Raw genomic sequence first — 25,966 nt, 5'->3', positions numbered from 1 at the left:
ACTCCTGCCGTCTGGGTTCAGAGGTTATCCTCAGTTCGTACAGGCGGTTGGCGGAGTTGGTGAAGGCGGAAAGCCTCGCTCGCGGGGTAGAATCAGAGCTAACTATTTGTAGTATCGTTCCAAGAACCGATCGCAGTCCTCTGGTTCGGAGCCGAGTGGAAGGGTTAAACCAGAGGCTCAGACGATTCTGCGGAGAGCTGGGGTGCAAATTTCTCGACCTCCGCTATCGGGTGGAGAAATGTAGGGTCCCCCTGAATAGGTCAGGTGTGCACTACACGCCGGAAGCGGCTACGAGGGTAGCGGAGTACGTGTGGAGTGCACATGGGGTTTTTTTAGGTTAGAGAATTCCCTCCCTAGGCCCGACAAGACGCCTCCTGAGACGCGGCAAGGTAGGAGTAGGCAAAATGCAACAGGGAATAACAATATTACTGTGCTAATAGTAAACTGCAGGAACGTCTATAGAAAGGTCCCAGAACTGCTCTCATTAATAAACGGTCACAACGCCCGTATAGTACTAGTGACAGAAAGTTGGCTGAAACCACATGCAAACAGTAATGAAATCCTAAACTCAGATTGGATTGTATACCACAGAGACTGGCTGGACAGTGAAGGGGGAGGCGTGTTTTTAGCGATAAGAAGTGCAATAGTATCGAAGGAAATTGACGGAGATTCGAATTATGAAATGATTTGGGTGAAGGTCACGGTTAAAGCAGGCTCAGACATGGTAATTGGATGTCTCTATAGGCCCCCCGGCTCAGCAGCTGTTGTGGCTCAACACCTGAAGAATAATTTGGAAAATATTTCGAGTAGATTTCCCCACCATGTTATACTTCTGGGTGGAGATTTTAATTTGCCGGATATAGACTGGGAGACTCTAACGTTCATAACTGGTGGCAGGGACAAAGAATCCAGTGAAATATTTTTAAGTGCATTATCTGAAAACTACCTTGAGCAGTCAAACAGAGAACCGACTCGTGGCGATAACATATTAGACCTTCTGGTGACAAAAAGACCCGAACTATTTGAATCAGTTAATGCAGAACAGGGAATCAGCGATCATAAAGCGGTTAGTGCATCGATGATTTCAGCCGTAAATAGAAATATTAAAAAAGGTAGGAAGATTTTTCTGTTTAGCAAAAGTGACAAAAAGCAGATTACAGAGTACCTGTCGGCTCAACACAAAAGTTTTGTCTCAAGTACAGATAGTGTTGAGGAGCAGTGGCCAAAGTTCAAAACCATGGTACAATATGCGTTAGATGAGTATGTGCCAAGCAAGATCGGAAGAGATGGGAAAGAGCCACCGTGGTACAACAAGCAAGTTAGAAATCTGCTGCGGAAGCAAAGGGAACTTCACAGCAAACATAAACATAGCCAAAGCCTTGCAGACAAACAAAAATTACGCGAAGCGAAATGTAGTAAGAGGAGGGCTATTCGAGAGGCTTTCAATGAATTCGAAAGTAAAGTTCTATGTACTGACTTGGCAGAAAATCCTAAGAAATTTTGGTCCTATGTCAAAGCGGTAGGTGGATCAAAACAAAATGTCCAGACACTCTGTGACCAAAATGGTACTGAAACAGAGGATAACAGACTAAAGGCCGAAATACTAAATGTCTTCTTCCAAAGCTGTTTCACAGAGGAAGACTGCACTGTGCTTCCTTCTCTAGGTTGTCGCACAGTTGACAAAATGGTAGATATCGAAATAGACGACAGAGGGATACAGAAACAATTAAAATGGCTCAAAAGAGGAAAGGCCGCTGGTCCTGATGGGATACCAGTTCGATTTTACACAGAGTACGCGAAGGAACTTGCCCCCCTTCTTGCAGCGGTGTACCGTAGGTCTCTAGAAGAGCGAAGCGTTCCAAAGGATTGGATAAGGGCACAGGTCATCCCCGTTTTCAAGAAGGGACGTCGAACAGATGTGCAGAACTATAGACCTATATCTCCAACGTCTATCAGTTGTAGAATTTTGGAACACGATTTATGTTCGAGTATAATGTCTTTTCTGGAGACTAGAAATCTACTCTGTAGGAATCAGCATGGGTTTCGAAAAAGACGGTCGTGTGAAACCCAGCTCGCGCTATTCGTCCACGAGACTCAGGGGGCCTTAGACACGGGTTCACAGGTAGATGCCGTGTTTCTTGACTTTCGCAAGGCGTTTGACACAGTTCCCCACAGTCGTTTAATGAACAAAGTAAGAGCATACGAACTATCAGATCAATTGTGTGATTGGATTGAGGAGTTCCTAGATAACAGAACGCAGCATGTCATTCTCAATGGAGAGAAGTCTCCCGAAGTAAGATGATTTCAGGTGTGCCGCAGGGGAGTGTCATAGGACCGTTGCTATTCACATTATACATAAATGACCTGGTGGATGACATCGGAAGTTCACTGAGGCTTTTTGCAGATGATGCTGTGGTGTATCGAGAGGTTGCAACAATGGAAAATTGTACTGAAATGAAGGAGGATCTGCAGCGAAATGACGCATGGTGCACGGAATGTCAATTGAATCTCAATGTAGACAAGTGTAATGTGATGCGAATACATAGAAAGATAGGTCCCTTATCATTTAGCTACAAAATAGCAGGTCAGCAACTGGAAGCAGTTAATTCCATAAATTATCTGGGAGTACGCATTAGGAGTGATTTAAAATGGAATGATCATATAAAGTTGATCGTCGGTAAAGCAGATGCCAGACTGAGATTCATTGGAAAAATCCTAAGGAAATGTAATCCGACAACAAAGGAAGTAGGTTACAGTACGCTTGTTCGCCCACTGCTTGAATACTGCTCAGCAGTGTGGGATCCGCACCAGGTAGGGTTGATAGAAGAGATAGAGAAGATCCATCGGAGAGCAGTGCGCTTCGTTACAGGATCATTTAGCAATCGCGAAAGCGTTACGGAGATGATAGATAAACTCCAGTGGAAGACTCTGCAGGAGAGACGCTCAGTAGCTCGGTACGGGCTTTTGTTAAAGTTTCGAGAACATACCTTCACCGAAGAGTCAAGCAGTATATTGCTCCCTCTTACGTATATCTTGCGAAGAGACCATGAGGATTAAATCAGAGAGATTAGAGCCCACACAGAAGCATACCGACAATCCTTCTTTCCACGTACAATACGACACTGGAATAGAAGGGAGAACCGATAGAGGTACTCAGGGTACCCTCCGCCACATACAGTCAGGTGGCTTGCGGAGTATGGATGTAGATGTAAATGTAGATGCAGAAGATCTACGAGCAGTTTGTCATCTTCGTTACTGTGAAACTAATCTCTTCTACTGCAGCTTCTTTGTTTTCCATATTTTGGGAACTAGTAGTGTGGACCAAAACAAGAAAAAATGTCCACTAAACATGTGCTCTAAAATCCATTGCGTAATTGCTATGTGCAATAGTTTATCTATCCTTCTTTGAAACGCAACTCTTCTAATTATCAAGTGCTCGTATCATATAAGGTATGCGTTTTAGAGCACACGTTTTCCGGACATTATTTCTTATTTTGATCCATAATACCACTTCCCAAAATATGGATAGCAAAGAACTTGCAGCAGAATAAATTTGCTTCACAGTATCGAAGATGAAAAATTGCTTGTAGCTCTTAAGGTATGCATTTTCGACGCTTTGTTTACTGAGACTTTTTTGCTTCTAGTATCGTGTACTTTCAACTGTTTGCGTTTACAAGCATTAATTATGATACACCTTGTATATCTCCGGCAAAACTTTCACCATAACAGACATTACAATTACGAATTTATATGTGATAGTTTAGTTCAGGAAAAGTGGCATCTCAGCCGAAGGCATAATGAACATCGCGCCCGCATCTCGTGGTCGTGCGGCAGCGTTCTCGCTTCCCACGCCCGGGTTCCTGGGTTCGATTCCCGGCGGGGTCAATGATTTTCTCTGCCTCGTGATGGCTGGGTGCTGTGTGCTGTCCTTAGGTTAGTTAGGTTTAAGTAGTTCTAAGTTCTAGGGGACTTATGACCATAGATGTTAAGTCCCATAGTGCTCAGAGCCATTTGAACCAATGAACATCGCGAGACTGCTCGATACTGACTACAAGATGCGACTCGGAGATAAAGATATCAGAATTTTAAGGCCGTAGCAAGGAATTGAGAAAAAACCTTAGAACGTTTGACCAGAAAAATGTCGAATGAAACAACAAGCTTAGAGTTTATTCATAGCTACAACGCTTTTTGAAGGTTTCAACCTCTACCATCAGGTGGATTTTCTTGCCACAGTATGAGATATATGCGTGTATTGCGTTAGGTTTTTGGGGTAAGTTGTGGCATTGCCTAGTGGAGGGAAAAAAACTACTATTTCACAACATGGTTTCGGGGAGGGTTTTTACTAAGAACTAAAAGTATGTCTAAAGCTGATAATAAATAATTCGAGTAGAATACCTTTAGTGGTCACAGGCTGCTTTCTCTACTGTAACACTTCACATGGAAATTGTCATATTTTCTAGACAAATATGATGTCCGAAAATACTAGGTGTGAAGAAAACTTAGGAAAAGGGAAACATTATATCGAAATACAAAGAGTTATTATCACGACAGTATCACCCTTTTGGAATCATTTAAAGAATTGTAGAAGTCTATGTTTAAATATTTCAAGGAGTATGCAAATCCTTTTCCGTCAGTTTTGTTCAGTTTCAGACTCGTTTTATATTCGTTTATATCATCATGTGACATGTTTCTAACCTTCAGTAGAAAAATAAGGCCAAAAGTGGTGAAATTATACATAAATAAAAATTTTGGCTGAGTTTCGAAGATAGGGATGAAAGGATGGGGATAGAGAGAGCGAGAGAGAGAAAAAGAGAGAGAGAGAGAGAGAGAGAGAGAGAGAGAGAGAGAGAGATTCAGATATAGGGTGAAAGGAGAGATTGTAGGAGAGCAAACTTTTCCAGTTGGGGGTTCTTAAGATTATATCTGTTACGTGTAATGACACAGTAGAGGTTGGAGTAAATCATCCCTTAATGCTTCAAAAATATGCAAACTGATATACAATATATTCTGTTAGTCATTACACTTCACAGAAAAAATCTTAAGATATCTTTGCAGTGGTAAAGTTGGCTCTCCTTCAGTCATTCATTTCATCTCGTATCTGTGCATCTCTCTCTCTCTACCTCCATCCTTTCATCCCTATCTCTGAACCCCAGTCAAAATTGTTATTTATGTATAATTTTACCATTTCTGGCAACATAATTATTGTACTTAAATTATGCAACATATCACCTGTTTATGTAACTAAGTAAAGTATAAACGAACATAGAATTAAACATGTATGAGGTTGACAAAAAGTATTGTATACCCCTTGAAATATTTAAGCAAAGATCTCCACAATCCTGTAAACCTTACTTCAGAATAATAATGTTGTTGTAATATTTACTCTTTGTATTTCGAGATTATGTTTCTCTTTCGCTGTATGTTCTTTGCACCTGAAAGTTTTGAGACGCCACCTTTGTTTACACAGTATGAGAGTTTACATGTGATGTTTTACGACAGAGAATGGAGCATCTGACCACTGGAGGTATTCTATTTCACTTGTTTTGCTTTGACTATTAGTTAAATTTTTATTCAAAAACCTCACCAAAACTATGTTCTGAAATAATGCTTTTGTTCCTCCATTAAACAGTAACAAATTGCTCCAAAATCGTAACTCATAATGCACCTATATCATACCAAAACATGTAAATCTACTTGATGATAAATATAGACAAAAAGTGAATTGTAAAAGTAAGCATGTCGTTTCATTCGATATCAATGAAAGTTAATGTAAAGAGTAATCTAAAATATTCATATTTATAGAAAAAAATAAAATTTTATTTAAATAATAATTATAGCCACCATGGCCCACACAACATTCCTGTGTCAAATACCTGAACCAGTGATTTTATGTATGTGAAACACTTAAGCAAAAAGGAAAATTATGTGATGAAAAATTATTGATACTAGCTGTCGAAACGGGAATCTTATTATTGAAGTGCCCATCTATTCGGAGCGATTAATACAAGCAGAACTTTGTACTGTGTTTCAAAAGTCACTTGACTTAGCTAATCGTGAACGTATTGTGTCAGCAAATATACTGCTCGATAATATTGCGAAAATACTGTGAATACTACTGCACCAAGCCTTGAAACACGAACTAGAAAATAGGCACGCATTTATAGCACGAGATCTGCGAGTGGGCAACAGACTCCGTACATTCAGATCGAACGTTCTCCTATAGACTACGTGTCGCATTTTTCGGTGATTAGCCCTTGATTCGCGTTTGATTGTTAGAAGGGTGTATTAGCTGTTTGTAATTACTTTCAACGTCGATATAGGTACTTTGTTCGTAACAGTTTTTTCCTGTATTTTCTGAGATCCACTCGCCGACCTTTTCAGACACACCTTGTAGTTTGTCATGTGGAAACTCATAGCCAGTCCTTCTAAAACCAAAGTCAGCAGTTTCCACTTTAAACAACAGAGCAGCAGATCGTAAACTAGAGGTACGTATGAATGAAACAGTTTTTCGCTGCCAGAGCCAGCAAATTATGTTGAAATGACACTTGATAGAACACTATCTTTCAGGAAGTATCTCGGAAAACCTTATTGCAAAATAAACACACGAAAGATATGTGTTTAGCTCCCCAGTACTAACATGAGACATTAGCACATTCTCTTCAAACTTCTGTTTTCGTTTTAGTGTTTTCTACGGCAGAATGTATTTCTCCCACGTGATTGAACAGCCTTCACGTAAATAAGATCGACACAGCTCCTCTATGAGAATCATCTCCTGGTTCGTAAGAAGTGCTCCACTATGCTGGCGTCCAACACTCAGCCACACAACCCCCACTGTTAAAATGAAGCCCGGTACAAAGAATATTCCAAAATAATGAATAATCTTCAGCTTCCCATCAGTGAAGATGCTTTCGAGTTGACAACAGGCTTCGTTGCTGAAACCCACCCCTGCGACTGGCCCAACAGCTAACTGATTGTAACTTCATCTTTCGATGTAAAATGGTATGCGTTAAACATGGATTACCAGTACGTCATCTGAAGTGCCACATCTTACGGATCATCTGCAGGTCCCCCCGTGCACTGAACTTCCACGGCGCTAGTTGAAGAATGTAAATGCTGTCCGAAAAGGACATGGAGTGTGTGCGTACAACCTGCGGAAAAGGGATGAAGCAGCCCAAGATCTTATTGTAGAGCACAGAACCAGAGCATCCGGTATATTGTCGAGAGGTGTAAATTGAGAATGCACCTGGATGATCCAGACGCCCTCCTCGTGGCTATACCATCGAGTCTTCACGGGTAAGGAGGCTGAACGTTAGCACATAACAACAGTTTCCTCGTTTAATTGTCATATCTATTTATGTCTTGTTCTCCTGTTGCGTCTTTGAAGGAATTTGTTTTCCTTGTGTGACGTGACGCACTGTATTACAGTGTAGAGCATCTGCATCTAGGGTTGTGCGTCCTGTTCGCAGGTGGCGTGGATCCACATCGACCGGCAGATGATCCTGACGATCCACCGGCAGCTGATCGCTCGCGTGCCTCGCTTCAGCGTGTCGCACGACAACCAGAAGACGTGGTTACTGCACGTCAGTGACGTACAGCAGGAGGACCGCGGCTTCTACATGTGCCAAGTCAACACCAACCCCATGATCAGCCAGACCGGCTACCTACAGGTCGTGGGTGAGTTGCCTACACACTGTGTATTTTACATTGTATTCATTGTGGATGACAAAATGCAAATATGGTTTCCATTGGCAGCTTAATTGAGTGTAATATGCAACCAGTCCCTTTTTGTACTGTACCATTAAGTAATACTGAGGCCACGGCAATCTCTTCATAATGTGGGTAGTTGTGAGGGTGGAAATTAAGGACATGACAGAAATAAGTTACCATAATTTCCACCAGCTCCAAGACTCTAATGTCCAGCTGCACATGTTAAGGTTAATCTTTATGTAGAACCTTTCTCTGAACGTGAGTCTGCAATGCCTTGAGTTAATGGTACAATAAATCGTACCAAAATACAAAAAAGCGTCTGATTGCATATTATTTCAACATAAGTCACCTAGATGTCTTTAATAGATTATATGTACTTTTCCTTCCAACTGACCCATACTCAGGAGATCATCTGGGATGTAGAGCATGTCATAAAAAATAATAACACAATAAATACTTACAAAAATAAGAACACATATGCTGATGTACCTTCCACAGATCCCAAATGACATATCCCTTGTGGATGCAGAATCGGTAAAAAGAACTAAGTCTATTTGAATTTGAAAGGGTATAAAACGTGTGAATTTGTCACGACCACAATCTATTGGTTATAAACTGTAGATTAAAACTGAAGAAACTGAAAAAAAGGTGGGAATTTAAGGAGATGGGATCTGGATAAACTGACTAAACCAGAGGTTGTATAAAGTTTCAGGGAGAGCATAAGGGAACAATTGACAGGGATGGGGGAAGAGATACAGTGGAAGAAGAATGGGTAGCTTTGAGAGATGAAGTAGTGAAGGCAGCATTGGATCTAGTAGGTAAAAAGACGAGGGCTAGTAGAAATCCTTGGGTAACAGAAGATATATTGAATTTAATTGATGAAAGGAGAAAATATAAAAATGCAGTAAATGAAGCAGGCAAAAAGGAATACAAACGTCTCAAAAATAAGATCGACAGAAAGTGCAAAATGGCTAAGCAGGGATGGCCTGAGCACAAATGTAATCATGTAGAAGCTTATCTCACTAGGGCTAAGATAGATAATGCCTACAGGAAAATAAGAGAGAGATTGGAGAAACGAGAACCACTTGTATGAATATCAAGAGCTCAGATGGAAACCCAGTTCTAACCAACGAAGTGAAAGCAGAAAGGTGGAAGGAGTATATAGAGGGTCTATAGAAGGGCGATGTACTTGAGGACAATATTATGGAAATGGAAGGGGATGTAGATGAAGATGAAATGGGAGATACGATACTGCGTGAAGAGTTTGACAGACCACTGAAACACCTGAGTCGAAATAAGGCCCTGGGAGTAGACAACATCTCATTAGAATTACTGACGGCCTTGGGAGAGCCAGTCCTGACAAAACTCTACCATCTGGTGAGCAAGATATATGAGATAGGCGAAATACCCTCAGATTTCAAAAAGAATACAATAATTCCAATCCCAAAGCAAGCAGGTGCTGATAGAGGTGAAAATTACCGAACAATCAGTTTAATAAGTCACGGATGCAAAATACTAGCGCGAATTCTTCACAGACGAATGGTAAAACTGGTAGAAGCCGACCTCCGGGAAGATCAGTTTGGATTCCGTAGAAATATTGGAACACGTGAGGCAATACTGACCTTACGACTTATCTTAGAAGAAAGATTAAGAAAAGGCAAACCTACGTTTCTGGCATTTGTAGACTTAGAGAAAGCTTTTGACAATGTTGACTGGAATCTCTCTTTCAAATTCTGAAGGTGACAGGTGTAAATTGCAGGGAGCGGAAGGCTATTTACATTTTGTACTGAAACCAGATGGCAGTTATAAGAGTCGAGGGGCATGAAAGGGAAGCAGTGGTTGAGAAGGGAGTGAGACAGGGTTGGAGCCTATCCCCGATGTTATTCAATCTGTATATTGAGCAAGCAGTGAAGGAAACAAAAGAAATATTCGAAGTAGGTATTAAAATCCCTGGAGAAGAAATAAAAACTTTAAGGTTCGCCGATGACATCGTAAATCTGTCAGAGACAGCAAAAGACTTGGAAGAGCAGTTGAACGGAATGGACAGTGTCTTGAAAGGAGGAAATAAGATGAAAATCAACAAAAGCAAAACGAGGATAATGGAATGTCTTCGATAAAGTCGGGTGATGCTGAGGGGATTAGAGTAGGAAATGAGGCACTTAAAGTAGTAAAGGAGGTTTGCTGTTTGGGGCGCAAAATAACTCATGATGGTCGAAGTAGAGAGGATATCAAATGTAGACTGGCAATGGCAAGGAAAGCGTTTCTGAAGATGAGAAATTTGTTAACATCGAGTATAGATTTAAGTGTCAGGAAATCGTTTCTCAAAGTATTTGAATGGAGCGTAGCCATGTATGGAAGTGAAACATGGACGATAACGTGTTTGGAAAAGAAGAGAATAGAAGCTTTGGAAATGTGGTGCTACAGAAGAATGCTCAAGATTAGATGGGTAGATCATATAACTCATATAACTAATAAGGAGGTACTGAATAGGATTGGGGAGAAGAGAAGTTTGTGGCACAACTTGAATAAAGGAAGGGATCGGTTTGTAGGACATGTTCTGAGGCCTCAAAGGATCACCAATTTTGTTATTTAAGGTCAGCATGGATGGTAAAAATCGTAGAGGGAGACCAAGAGACGAATACACTGAACAGATTCAGAATGATGTAGGATGAAGTAGGTACTGGGAGATGAAGAAGCTTGCACAGGATAGAGTAGCAAGGAGAGCTGCGTCTAACCAGTCTCAGGACTGAAGACCACAACAACAAAAACAACAACAACAATATTAAATAATCAGTACTCTTAGGTGTACGATAATTCTTGGATTAGTGTAGCAACGCCTCATCAAATAAAAAAATGAAATAAGAAAATTTTTACAGTATTACACCGCGTATTTACAACAAAAGCATTACTGTACAAAATATGTACAGACGTCGGATTGTATAAAATATTCACAATATGGGATATTATTAAGAACATGCGCACATCAATCTGTTCTGTTAATAGATTCATCAATGGAGTAGAAGAAGGTGGCCAACAATAAATTCTTTCGACTCTTTTCAAACTGAACATTATTATATACTTTCTGTTGATGTGTATTGCTGAACCAAAGTAACTGATTTTAAATCTTTGTGAAAGTTATTCTTATTTCCATTACTGATTCCATGAACTGAGTTGTCTGCCTAAAGAAACGATATGTTTTAATAACAAATTGTATTAAGGAATAAATATATTGGGAAGCAGTAGTTAGTATTCCCAGTTCCTTAAACAGTCCTCTGCTGCCGTACGTTCTTGAATTCACACCACAAATAATTCGCATTGTACGGTTTTGGACTCGCTAAACTTTAGCTTGCCTTGATTATGTGGCTTTGGTTCAACTGGCTCTGAGCACTATGGGACTTAACATCTGAGGTGATCAGTCCCCCAGAACTTAGACCTACTTAAACCTAACTAACCTTAGGACATCATACACATCCATGCCCGAGGCAGGATTCGAACCTGCGACCGTAGCGGTCGCGCGGTTCCAAACTGAAGCGCCTAGAAAGGCTCGGTCACCCCCCCCCCCCTCCCCCCGTGACCTTTATTATTTACCATAGTAAATAATCCGTAGGGCATTATGGATTGAAAGTAAGCGTTGTACGCTAGCTTTTTCGTTTTGGTATTACCTAGGTCTGGAACACTCGCATAGCAAATAAAAATTTATTTAGATGCCTCAGTAGTTCTGTAGTATGCTCTTCCCAGTTATATTTATTACCAAGCTGTAATACCAAGAATGTAACGTCTTCCGTCTGCTTTTCAACATGTTTTAGGAATACACTGGCAGCAAATCTTTTACAAGTTTTGAACTGCATGTAGTATATTTTCTCAATGTATAGCGACAGAGAATTTGCTAGGAGCCATTTGTTAATCTCCATGAAATTTCATTAGCTTAACTTTTTTTTAATGCCGTCGTTCAATGGTACCACAGGGACTGTTTTCGTCAATTTTCTCTATACTAGCCATTGGACAGGCCAAATGCTGAGAAGGTCTTCCGTTTATTTGGAAGTACTGATTTCGTTTGTTGAAGTATGTGAAGTGTTGTGTTGCTTCACGCAGTCCGAAACTCTGCGTCATCCTGAAGAAAGTTTAATGAACTAGGATCGTTCCCCAACAAATATTTTCTGAAATGGTTGTACAGATAGACCACGGTACTATCAGAACTGGGATACTAGGTCCCAATAATAGAAGCAGGAAAACCAAATTGCTATTTTCCCGTTCTGGGAATTCGTGACGAGCAAGATAAGCAGGCTGCAGAAAATACAAAAAATCAAATCGATCCGACAAATATCCGACAACTTCCGAGACCAGTTAAAAATTCTGCAGATATCAGAACACCTCATTTCTGTAACACACCTTTCAAATGTGCTCAGACTTACATTGAACAAGAAATGCGCACTTGAGAAAATCACAGGAAAGAGCATGGGAACTTTTATCACCTACTCTACCCACAGAAATTCACTTTAGCTGAGCATGCATTGGAAAACTGTCACCAGGTCAAATTTGACGAAAACTGTCGTGGCTCCCATATTAACGTGTTACATGACTGTAATTAAAGAAGTCATTGAAATAAAAATCACCGATAACCCTAAGTAGGGACGGTGCTCAGCGCGGCGTGTGATCCAGCAAACTCGAGATGGAATCGAACGCTGTGCGAACGTTTACCCAAATATGGCGAAGTTGTGGGCACCAGTAACGTCAACAAGTAATATAAACACTGAAGAGCTAGAGAAACTGGTACACCTGCGTAATATCATGTAGAGCACCCTCAAGCACGTAGAAGTGCCACAACATGACGTGGTGTGGTATCGACGAATTTATGAAGTAGTGCTGGAAGGAAGTGACACCATGAAACCTGCAGTGCTATCCATAAATCCGTAAGAGTACAAGGGATAGAGCCTTTTTTTGAATAGCACGTTGCAAGGTTAGCTCAGATGTGCTCAATAATGTTCATGTCTGCGGGGTTTAGTGGCCAGTGGAAGAGTTTAAACTCATAAGAGTGTTCCTGGAGCCACTCTGTAGCAATTCTGGACGTGTGAGGTGACTCATTACACTGCTGGAATTGCCGAAGTCCGTAGGAATGCACAATGGATATGAATGGATGCAGTTTCTGTCAGTTTATTACGGCCAGGGGACATCAGCTGGTACGTTTCTCAATTCAATAAACTTTACCAACAGCCGTATACTTCAGGATACTGTATTTCGAACGCTACCAATTTTGGCAAGTCATTTTTCCATCTTCAGGCCCAATACCCTTTTTTCGTATCAACAAGCACATCGTATAGTGCCATAAAAATTGATACCGTGAATCCGAATCTTCGAGCAAGTGATTCATACGAGAGGGTGTCACTCTTTCGTATGAATCAGTTACACAACGATTCGGTATTCAGTAAATAGAGATGGACTGCACTACTGAAAGTTTTAGGACACGAACAATGCACGGATTATGGGTACAAAGGCATATAACTACACGGTAACATCATACACATCTTTTCTGTCAGAACATTTTTAGCAGAGAGTTCGTAATGTATGAACAGGGCTTGACTAAATGATCTGATACATCGGATACAAGTAATGGAACTGGCAGCTGGGGCCGCGCGGGGTAACCGTGCGGTCTTGGGCGCCTCGTCGCGGTTCGTGTGGTTCCCCCCCCCCCCCCCCTCACCCCCCCTCCTCGTCGGAGATTCGAATCCTTCCTCGGGAATGTGTGTGTGTGTGTGTGTGTGTGTGTGTGTGTGTGTGTGTGTGTATGTGTATGTGTGTGTGTGTTGTCCTTAGCGTAAGTTAGTTTGAGTTAGATTAAGTAGCGTGTAATATTAGGGACCAATGACGTCAGCAGTTTGGTTCCCTAAGACCTTACCACCACCCCCGTAGCGAGAGGAGGGAGGGAGGGAGATGACTATGAAATCTTAAACAGGAACCCCTTTATTTTATTGCACATTTGGAGTCTCCGTGAAAAAATATGTAACTTTCGTACGAAACACTTTTTTCGTTTCATGATGGATGGCTCTGCAATCGGCACACATGAATATGGGATGACAGTTATTGCAAAATGGTAATTTCTCACAAAAATACACATCCGATTAGGAAAATCGAAGTACATTATTTGATATTTGGGAAAATTCTATCATGTGACGCCGTCTACCCTCCCTCAATGCATTCTTAGACTGTATTTAGCGTTACTCAGGAACTACGACGTGGACGTAAAAGTAATGTGTTCCCTTGGGGGTGCTTTATTTTGGTGAGTCGCTTTGCCTCTCACTAGCTTCGGGTGCTTGATTACTGAGAGTCCCTTTGCCTCTCACAAGTGTTTCAGTGCAGCGAGTGTTCGAAATGTTCGTTGTTTTTAACGCACATTGCAATTCTGTGTCTGAATGACAACCCGACATATATTAGTGACACTGCGCTAATGTTTGCACATTCATTGCGAATTCGCTGTCGCAAATCTTCGGGGGCTGTTGGTACGTCCATGTGAACGCTCTCTTTTAGCCATCACCACATGAAAAAAATCGGCAGAGGTCAAATCTGGAAATCTGGAGAAACTGCTGACCACGTTCCAGGACATCCTCGTCTAATTCATCGACCCGGATAGTCTCGATTCAAAACTTCTCGAGCTAGTCGTGAATAATGCGCTGGGCATCCATCGTGTTGAATACATGTATCTAGTCTCGTTTGAAGTGGAACACCGTCCATTAATATGGGCTTCACTGTGCATCTGTCTAGTCAGATTACCTTCTATAAGTATGGGCCAATTACCTGCTTGCCTAAAATACCGCACCAAACGTTGACACTCCGTGGGCGTTGATGTTTAAATTGCCTTACCCAATGGGGACTCTCCACTGACCAATGACGCATATTATGTCGATTCACATGCCCAAGATTCGTAAAATTTGATTCATCCGAGAAAAGTGTTTGTGAAATGAAATTATCATTGACTGACAGCTGTTCCTGCATCCAGTTGCAGAAAGTCAGCCTATTGTGAAAAGCGTCACCATACAGTTTTCGATGCGGCAATGAATGAAATGGATGCCGTTTGTATGGATTCCGTAGGCACAGAACACTTCTCTGCGAAATTCCTGAACCTCGTGCAGTTAGCCGGGAAACTAATGTGGGGATTTGCAGCAACCACAGCTAAAAAAACAATCACTGTATTATTTTCGTATCTCAAAGGTCGTGGTCGGACTCTTTCTCTACGTTTAACACTTCCTGTCCCAGTACCCCTATCGGAGGAAAGAGGAACATACATTTGACGATCTTCATCAACATTTGTAAGAGCCTCAAAATACGCGGCAATGATGTCAACCAACTCACATCGTGGAATATTGCAACAAGATGTGTTTTTCTTTCCTTTATTAAATTACGATTTCTCCTCCGAGGAGGCGGGAGGGGGGGGGGGGGGCTGTCGGCAGCGTAATATGTCGCATTGCGGCCTTTTTTTTTTGGTCATCAGTCTACTGACTGGTTTGATGCGGTCCGCCACGAATTCCTTTCCTGTGCTAACCTATTCATCTCAGAGTAGCACTTGCAACCTACGTCCTCAATTATTTTCTTGACTTATTCCAATACCTGTCTTCCTCTACAGTTCTTGCCCTCCACAGCTCCCTCTAGTACCATGAAAGTCATTCCCACATGTCTTAGCAGATGTCCTTTCACCCTGTCCCTTCTCCTTATCTGTGTTTTTAAAATATTCCTTTCCTCTCCGATTCTGCGTAGAACCTCCTCATTCCGTATCTTATCAGTCCACCTAATTTTAAACTTTCGTCTATAGCACCACATCTCAAATGCTTCTATTCTCTTCTGTTCCGGTTTCTCATTTCTACTACTTCTCATTACCTTCGTCTTTCTCCGATTTACTCTCAAACCATATTGTGTACTTCATTCCGCTCAGCAGATCATTTAATTCTTCTTCACTTCCACTCAGGATAGCAATGGCATCAGCGAATGGAATCATTGATATCCTTTCGCCTTGTATTTTAATTCCACTCCTGAACCTTTCTTTTATTTCCATCATTGCTTCCTTGATGTACAGATTGAATAGTAGAGGCGAAAGGCTACAGCCTTGTCTTACTCCCTTCTTAATACGAGCACTTCGTTCGTGATCGTCCACTCTTATTATTCCCTCTTGGTTGTTGTACATATTGTATATGACCCATCTCTCCCTATAGCTTACCCCAACTTTTTTCAGAATCTTGAACAGCTTGCACCATTTTATATTGTCGAACCCTTTGTCCAGGTCGACAAATCCTATGAACGTGTCTTGATTTTTCTTTAGCCTTGCTTTCATTATTAGCCGTAACGACAGAATTGCCTCTCTCGTGCCTTTACTTTTCCTAAAGCCAAACTGATCGTCACTTAGTGGATTCACAATTTTCTTTTCCATTCTTCTGTATATTATTCTTGTAAGCACCTTCGATGCATGAGCTGTTAAGCTGATTGTGCGATAATTCTCGCACTTGTCAGCTCTTGCCGTCTTCGGAATTGTGTGGATGATGCTTTTCCGAAAGTCAGATGGTATGTCGCCAGACTCATATATTCTACACACCAACGTGAATAGTCGTTTTGTTGCCACTTCCCCTAATGATTTTAGAAATTCTGATGGAATGGTATCTATCCCTTCTGCCTTATTTGACCATAAGTCCTCCAAAGCTATTTTAAATTCCGATTCTAATACTGTATCCCCTACCTCTTCTAAATCGACTCCTGTTTCTTCTTCTATCACATCAGACAAATCTTCACCCTCATAGAGGCTTTCAATGTATTCTTTCCACCTATCTGCTCTCTCCTCTGCATTTAACAGTGCAATTCCCGTTGCACTCTTAATGTTATTACCGTTGCTTTTAATGTCACCAAAGGTTGTTTTGACTTTCCTGTATGCTGAGTCTGTCCTTCCGACAATCATATCTTTTTCGATGTCTTCACATTTTTCCTGCAGCCATTTCTTCTTAGCTTCCCTGCACTTCCGATTTATTTCATTCCTCAGCGACTTGTATTTCTGTATTCCTGATTTTCCCGGAACATGTTTGTACTTCCTCCTTTTATCAATCAACTGAGGTTTTTCTTCTGTTACCCATGGTTTCTTCGCAGCTACCTTCTTTGTACCTATGTTTTCCTTCCCAACTTGTGTGATGGCCCTTTTTAGATACGTCCATGCCTCTTCAACTGTGTTGCCTACAGCGCTATTCCTTATTGCTGTATCTATAGCGTTAGAGAACATCAAACGTATCTCGTCATTCCTTAGAACTTCCGTATCCCACTTCTTAGCGTATTGATTCTTCCTGACTAATGTCTTGAACTTCAGCCTACTCTTCATCACTACTATATTGTGATCTGAGTCTATATCTGCTCCTGGGTACGGCTTTCAATCCAGTATCTGATTTCGGAATCTCTGTGTGACCATGATGTAATCTAATGAAATCTTCCCGTATCTCCTGGCCTTATCCAAGTATACCTCCTCCTCTTGTGATTCTTGAACAGGGTATTCGCTATTACTAGCTGAAACTTGTTACAGAACTCAAGTAGTCTTTCTCCTCTTTCATTCCTTGTCCCAAGCCCATATTCTCCTGTAACCTTTTCTTCTACTCCTTCCCGTGCAACTGCATTCCAGTTGCCCATGACTATTAGATTTTCGTCCCCCTTTGCATACTGCATTACCCTTTCAATATCCTCATACACTTTCTCTATCTGTTCATTTTCAGTTTGCGACTTCGGCATGTATACCTGAACTATCGTTGTCGGTGTTGGTCTGCGGTCGATTCTGATTAGAACAACCTGGTCACTGAACTGTTCACAGTAACAGACCCTCTGCCCTACCTTCCTACTCATAACGAATCCCACACCTGTTATACCACTTTCTGCTGCTGTTGATATTACCCGATACTCATCTGACCAGAAATCCTTGACTTCCTTCCACTTCACTTCACTGACCCCTACTATATCTAGATTGAGCCTTTGCATTTCCCTTTTCAGATTTTCTAGTTTCCCTACCACGTTCAAGCTTCTGACATTCCACGCCCCGACTTGTAGAACATTATCCTTTCGTTGATTAGTCACTCTTTTTCTCATGGTAACCTCCCCCTTGGCAGTCCCCTCCCGAAGATCCGAATGGGGGACTATTCCGGAATCTTTTGCCAATGGAGAGATCATCATGACACTTCTTCAACTACAGGCCACATGTCCTGTGGATACACGTTACGTGTCTTTAATGCAGTGTTTTCCATTGCCTTCTGCATCCTCATGTCGTTGATAATTGCTGATTCTTCCGCCTTTAGGGGCAATTTCCCACCCCTAAGACAATAGAGTGCCCTGAACCTCTATCCGCTCCTCCGCCATCTTTGAGAAGGCCGTTGGCAGAATGAGGCTGACTTCTCATGCCGGAAGTCTTCGGCCGCCAATGCTGATTATTTATCAAAATTTAGGCAGTGGCAGGGATCGAACCCGGGACCGAAGACGTTTTGATCAAAGGCGCTACCCCTAGACCACAGGTACTGAGCCTACAGAAAAGTTAAAAGCGTAATTAGGAGACATCATAACAATAAAACACAGGCGATAAAACAGTGGTTGTTTAAAACTGGAACATGGTGAAAAGTTGCAAAGGAAATATAAAAACAAAGGGTCAGTGATGCTGATGAAAACATGTAGTAAATAGACGGGCACAGTTTTAAAAAGTACACGGTGACAGTCTTCCTTCTGTTCACAACAGTTAAAAACACAGCTAGTGACAGTATGGCGTCCACTCGCAATATTTAAAAAGGGTATGCACAACACTGAACACTCGCGGAAGCACTGCACTATAGAGTACCATGGCATGTGGTGGTGGTGGAGGGGAGGGGGGGGGGGGGGAGAACCCAGACAGATAAGGGGAAAAAGGGGGAAGAGAGGAAAAGCAAAAAGGGGGATGGTAGCTGATGGAACGAGAGGACACGAATAAGGGGCGGCAGGGCAGACATGAGAAAGAGTGGGGGAAGACAGTGGAGAGGAAAAAAGACTCAGGGGAGAGAAAGGAGCAAAAAGAGGAAAGGCAGGAAAAACACAGGATGGAAGAGGGATAGAATGAGCCTGGTTAAAGGACAGAGGGTGGGAGGGGGAGGTGAGGATCAGAGTTGATAGGAGGGATAAATGGAGGGAGAGCGGGCATCATCCGGGAGATGGAGTGTACGGACGCCATCATGGGAAAGGAGATGAAGGGTGTGGAGATGGAGGGTAGGGGGGATACAATGGTGAAGGCGTGACAACGGGTGGGGGTAGGGGAGGAGAAGGGAGGAGAGGAGAGCAGCAACGACGGTTGGGGTGGTGGGATCCAAACAACCTGTGTTATTTTTTCTTTTATTGTTATTTTATACCTTATACAAGGTAGGCCGGCATTACAGTAAGTGTAGATGATGACATAGAACAGCAAAAATAAAATGATGGATAACAAAAAGTAGACACACAAAGTAAAACAGAAGGAGCCGTTCACAGGCGTAGCGAAATAAAAAAAAACGTTCAACACTAATACACACACATAGATGACAGAATCGACACACGTGAACGAGGAGCATGGACGGTGAAACACTAAGGCACTAACACGAAGGCACACAAAATAACGATGGCGATGATACCTGGCGCGTAAATGTTCGCTATTGAAAGAAAAACAGCCATCAGTTACTATTTTTAATAAATTACCCTGATTTCAACATTGCTAGGAGTGTCTTCCTGAGAATTTAAATCCAAGAATGATCTATATTCTATAACATGGTCACAGAATTATGACTAAAAACGTATGATAGGATGTAAGTACGGAATCATCGTAAAAGACTGACAGTTGCAACCTGCACCATGCAAGTAACGAGCAGCCATTAGTGGCTCGCCTTCACAGATGGCTCGCCTTCACAGATTTCTTTATCTTAGTATCTTTCTGACTAATGTTCAAAAAATGGTTCAAATAGCTCTGAGCACTATGGGACTTAACATCTGTGGTCTTCAGTCCCCTAGAACTTAGAACTACTTAAACCTATCCTAAGGACATCACACACATCCATGCCCGAGGCAGGATTCGAACCTGCGACCGTAGCGGTCACGCGCTTCCAGACTGAAGCGCCTAGAACCGCACGGCCACACTGGCCGGCCACTAATGTTCTTTTGGCATATTTATTATTTTATAAATGACATATAAGTACTGCCAGTCTTTTACGATGATTCACTCTGCAAGTACTGAGCCTTTTTGCAGCTAGTAATGTCACTCCAGCAGTCACTTTGACCTACAAATGAGGCGACATGTTGCAGTAGATTCGATTAGAAGAGGCTGCCACACGCTTCACACGACAGAGGTTACACTGATTCTGCTCACTAGTTGTGACAGCTAAATATATCGGAACTGTGATGTTAGCTCGCAATTATGATCAAATGCCGACCACAGACTCCTGTGTGTCACCGCTAATGTAACATTTCAACGTTCTGCTACTGCGTACAATCACTAAACCAAATCTCTCTCATTCCCAATTATCTCATGGTTTTTTTTTCATACCCGTCTAGGTTCCTTGGTATGTTGTATATGGCTTTTCGTTATTGGCTGAGAGCTAGTTGACGGCTCCTTAACCATAAACTCTTTATCGTGCTCTTTGAAGTGCTTACTGTACTTTGCATCAAGTCTCTGTCTGGCACACACTTTTATTGTGCCAGGAAGTTTCATATCAGCGCACCCTCCGCTACAGAATACAAAATTTAGAAATTTGTGGGGTGGAAAAATGCTGAGTCATATGCTTCTGTCTACGATATTATTACATGAATTTTGTATTCAAGGTCACTGTCGGAGCGGTGCATGAGAGTTTGCCGATTATGCCTTAATTCCGTCATGACCATAGAAGAAAGAGTAAGATTTAAAGTCATAATAGAACAACCTAAGAAGTAGTAACTGTAGGTGTACTTTCGAATTTTCTAAGTTCCCACGAGACTTTACAATAATTTCGTTGTATGTCTGGCATTTGAATTATTCAGTCATTTGACGGTGAAACAAGTCTGTGACAATTCACCACGGTAACTTCATACAGAAACCCTGTGCGAAATTCATCGCTGACTGATGATCGTCGGTACGGCAGATCAGATAACTTGGAGTTTTTTCTGCTATGCTTGACTTCACGTCACTTATGCGTCGATATGTGAACAGTCCATATACGTGGTTTCACTTTCGGCACTCCTTTCGTTTAGATAACAGAAAATAATCTTTTATAGAGCTAACTTTGGTATGATCGAATGCGTCTGATTTCATTTGCAATGCATTTCAAATACCACCTGTTAAAGCGTAATTAGTACATCATCCTTTCTGTACGTCGAAGTTGGTTTACAGAAAATCAGCCTTTGCATTGTTGGGATCGAGCATTTGAACGAGAGGTTTTTCCAAGCGATAGTATCATCAAAAGGCCTATTCTACATGCAGCATCTGTGCTGTTTTACAAGCAACCGGCTAACAATACCCGGCTGTTGGCCGGTCTGCTCTGTATTCACGCTGCCCAGGCTATTCGCAAATTGCCCCGCGAATGAATGGCCGGGAAGCACCACTGTGTTGCTCTTCCCGGGCGCTTCGATGGCTCTGAAAAATCAGGGTGCTACAGCAAACGGAATTAGGTAATTTATTATTCGGCTCTCCTCTAGCTTACTGCGGGGTCTTTCTTTTAAGAATTTGACCTCTTTACAGTAGCGCATAATTACACTGTTTTTCATTCGTTCTTTTCACTAGGGAATAAAATCACGTTAGTAGTCTTTTTTTGTACGGGTAAATGTATATAACAAGAAACACGTGTTACTCCAAAAGTCGAGTAAGAGTCTTGAAATCATTTTTTTTCTGTACAGTGTGGAGTACGCTCACTCTATCCTCTATTGGTGTGAATAAAGTAAAGTCTTGAATGCGATTTTTTTGTTTCACTGCACGCTATTGGAAATATGTGGACCCTACTCTTTACAAATTTTAATTTCAGGTAATGTATTCAAAAGTAATTTTTTTCTCTTTTTCCGCAAAACACTCGCAATTGAATTTTGTCGTAGAGACATCCGTGCAAGTTAGGCTATAAAGAAGATATCGCATATGAAGGAGTTAGACGTATTTTTTTTAATATTATAGAGAACTGAGCCAGTCAGTTCTACAGTACGACGGAAGTGATGGGACACGAATGATTAACACTTTGAGCTTACGTGTTGCCTGTTGACGATTGTCTATGAATTTTTGACCATTTCATGATTTTGTCTGACACTTCTCTACCACGAGTGATTACCACAGTTAGACAGAATCCTCCAAATTAATACCCCTTCTTGTAATATCTGGCGATGTTCAGGCTCAGCAGGTAATGGTAAAGTGTTTACCTATGCACTACTGTGCCGATGAACTATAGATTTGTCTCTCCCTCCAGATGGATAAGCTGTAAATTTCGAGCACTGTGCTTAATATTCTCATTGACTTTAGCTAAACGTCACAATTGTTATCAAATATGCATATCAGTTACAACGGAAGAACTTTAGGCAGTCATATGAAGCTTTCTACCGTATTTCGAAAATAAGTGCCGGTTGTATAATAATGTGCAGTTCATAAGCCTTATACTTGATCTTTACACTCGGTACATACACTCCTGGAAATGGAAAAAAGAACACATTGACACCGGTGTGTCAGACACACCATACTTGCCCCGGACACTGCGAGAGGGCTGTACAAGCAATGATCACACGCACGGCACAGCGGACACACCAAGAACCGCGGTGTTGGCCGTCGAATGGCGCTAGCTGCGCAGCATTTGTGCACCGCCGCCGTCAGTGTCAGCCAGTTTGCCGTGGAGCTCCATCGCAGTCTTTAACACTGGTAGCATGTTGCGACAGCGTGGACGTGAACCGTATGTGCAGTTGACGGACTTCTAGCGAGGGCGTATAGTGGGCAGGCGGGAGGCCGGGTGGACGTACCGCCGAATTGCTCAACACGTGGGGCGTGAGGTCTCCACAGTACATCGATGTTGTCGCCAGTGGTCGGCGGAAGGTGCACGTGCCCGTCGACCTGGGACCGGACCGCAGCGACGCACGGATGCACGCCAAGACCGTAGGATCCTACGCAGTGCCGTAGGGGACCGCACCGCCACTTCCCAGCAAATTAGGGACACTGTTGCTCCTGGGGTATCGGCGAGGACCATTCGCAACCGTCTCCATGAAGCTGGGCTACGGTCCCGCACCACCGTTAGGCCGTCTTCCGCTCACGCCCCAACATCGTGCAGCCCGCCTCCAGTGGTGTCGCGACAGGTGTGAATGGAGGGACGAATGGAGACGTGTCGTCTTCAGCGATGAGAGTCGCTTCTGCCTTGGTGCCAATGATGGTCGTATGCGTGTTTGGCGCCGTGCAGGTGAGCGCCACTGCATACGACCGAGGCACACAGGGCCAACACCCGGCATCATGGTGTGGGGAGCGATCTCCTACACTGGCCGTACACCTCTGGTGATCATCGAATCATCGAGGGGACACTGAATAGTGCACGGTACATCCAAACCGTCATCGAACCCATCGTTCTACCATTCCTAGACCGGCAAGGGAACTTGCTGTTCCAACAGGACAATGCACGTCCGCACGTATCCCGTGCCACCCAACGTGCTCTAGAAGGTGTAAGTCAACTACCCTGGCCAGCAAGATCTCCGGATCTGTCCCCCATTGAGCATGTTTGGGACTGGATGAAGCGTCGTCTCACGCGGTCTGCACGTCCAGCACGAACGCTGGTCCAACTGAGGCGCCAGGTGGAAATGGCATGGCAAGCCGTTCCACAGGACTACATCCAGCATCTCTACGATCGTCTCCATGGGAGAATAGCAGCCTGCATTGCTGCGATAGGTGGATATACACTGTACTAGTGCCGATATTGTGCATGCTCTGTTGCCTGTGTCTATGTGCCTGTGGTTCTGTCAGTGTGATCATGTGATATATCTGACCCCAGGAATGTGTCAATAAAGTTTCCCCTTCCTGGGACAATGAATTCACGGTGTTCTTATTTCAATTTCCAGGAGTGTATGTTTCACTAGGCATGACGTTAAGAATGCACGTCGCTCCTTAAGAATGTTATGATAAACTGACTGGAAGTTGTCCGTTGGTTGGTCTAATACAAAGGCATCCCATATACGTATCCTACATCCAAATTCATGTCGTCACACTACAAATTATTCTCCTCTCGTTATAAAGCCTCATTTCTCTGCCATGTATTCCATGAGCTGGTTGTGGGACAATAGTCACTCACTACTATAATTTTTTTACACTTTCAAATTCTCGTCATAGAACGGACTGTTCGACTAATGAACTAGGCAGAGTGAAGGACTTTTCATCCAAACAGCAGAAGAGCTCGCAGCGTAAATCCCAGACGGGAATATTCTGCAGAGAAAGGGGGAGGGCGGATTTCCAGTTGTAGCATTCATTTGAGACAGCCGGCGTGACCGAGCGGTTCTAGGCGCTTCAGTCTGGAACCGCGCGACCGCTACGGTCGCAGCTTCGAATCCTGCCTCGGGCATGGATGTGTGGGGTGTCCTTAGGTTAGCTAGCTTTAAGTAGTTCTAGGGGACCGATGACGTCAGATGTTAAGTCCCATAGTGCTCAGAGCCATTTGATCATTTTTTGAAGATTCATTGGAGAACTAAGGGAAATCGGCGGAAAAATTTGAGGAACTATTTATTTTATTTATCGAATAATGGTATTGTCTCAATTAGTTTAAATTTGTGTTGGCATGTATGGGTGCATATGTATGTGTGTACTGTGTATGTGACTGTAAATTGTACATTGACCCAGTATTTGTTCCGAACCCATCAACGTTGGTACTCCGAGTAATTAAATTCTAAAATGACTCTGTTTGAAATAGTATTACTCACATTTTCTCTTCACCGTCTTAACTATAATATTTTGTTGAATCTCTTTTTTAAGGTAGGTTTTCCAGAGACATTGAACATGTACATTCGTGAAACATGTACATTCGTGATTGTCAGTTCACACTTCACTGTATTTCTATTACACAGGAGCGACAATGTAGCTAGCGTGAGACACTTTGCATTATTGGTCTTGGTGTAGGTTCGACATACCCTGTTAGTCCTACCTGATAAGGAGCCCCATACTGAACTAGTCTTCTAGTAAGTGGTGTTTATGCATTCTCTTTTGTGAGGGATTGAATTCCTTAGTAGTCTCCCTAAGACTGTAGGTCATCTTACGTGTAAGACACCGTTACCGATATTAGACCACCATGTACTGTTTTATACTTATATGGATACGGTGTCTGTTCTTTCGGACATGCCTGAAAGAACAGACACCATTGATGATCTGCAGCCGTCTAGGACGAAATTAGAATTCTACATTAATACCTTCAGCTGCAGGCGGGCGTTGATATATATCAATAGTAACAGGTGAAAACGTGTGCCACGACCGGGACTCAAACCCATTATTTCCTGCTTACATGGCAGACCCTCTATCCATCTGAACCACCGAGGGCACAGAGGGTAGTGCGATTGCAGGGACTATCTCGCGCACGCCTCCCGCGATGCCCAAATTCTCACCTTATATGTCCACACACTGCATTCGTAGTGTCCGTACCCAACACACTCATTACTCGTGGAAGGCATTCTTACCAAATCCTGTAATAGTTCGGGTAATATGTGTGCATCCACACAGAGGAAGTAGGTCAAGGCCGGTATTGCCAGAAATATATGGATATAGTGTCAGTTCTTTCGGACATGTCCGATAGAACAGAAACCACTGGTGACCTGCTGCCGTCTAGAACGAAACTGGAATTATATATGAATACCACCAGCTGCTGAAGGGCGTTGATATATTTCAACGAGACAATTGAAAATGTGTGCCCCGACCTGGACTCGAACCCGGGATCTCCTGCTTACATGGCAGACGCTCTTTGGTCTTTCTTCTATTTACTCTCGATCCATATTCTTTACTTATGAGACTATTTACTCCATTCAGAAGATCCTGTAATTCTTCTTCACCTTCGCTGAGGATAGCAGTGTCATCGGCAAATCTTACCATTCATATCTTTCATCCTGCACTTTAATCCCGTTCTCGAAATTTTCTTTTATTTTTCTCGTTGCTTCTTCGATGTATAGATCGAATTGTACTGGCGGAAGACTTCACCCCTGCCTTACCCCCTTTTTTAGTACGGGCACTTCGTTCTTGATTATCCAGTCTTATTGCTCTCTCTTGGTCCTTGTACATCTTGTGTAACATCCGTCATTCCCTGTCCATTAC

At 42.6% G+C, this 25,966-nt stretch overlaps 1 protein-coding gene across 2 annotated transcripts in view; it reads left to right on the top strand.

Annotated features, from left to right (window-relative positions):
- The window catches only part of LOC126284182 (lachesin-like), a 1,090,923-nt gene that overhangs the window by 907,353 nt on the left and 157,604 nt on the right, over positions 1-25,966 (top strand). For both annotated transcript variants that reach the window (XM_049982939.1, XM_049982929.1), the window contains exon 3: positions 7,467-7,674. In XM_049982939.1, the coding sequence (XP_049838896.1) occupies positions 7,467-7,674 (208 nt within the window). The remainder of the gene's footprint in view (positions 1-7,466; positions 7,675-25,966) is intronic.

Source organism: Schistocerca gregaria, chromosome 1 (assembly GCF_023897955.1).
Source record: "Schistocerca gregaria isolate iqSchGreg1 chromosome 1, iqSchGreg1.2, whole genome shotgun sequence".
Taxonomy (NCBI): domain Eukaryota; kingdom Metazoa; phylum Arthropoda; class Insecta; order Orthoptera; family Acrididae; genus Schistocerca; species Schistocerca gregaria.
Note: the sequence above shows the minus strand (reverse complement) of the source record. Positions and strands in the feature narration are given on the sequence as shown.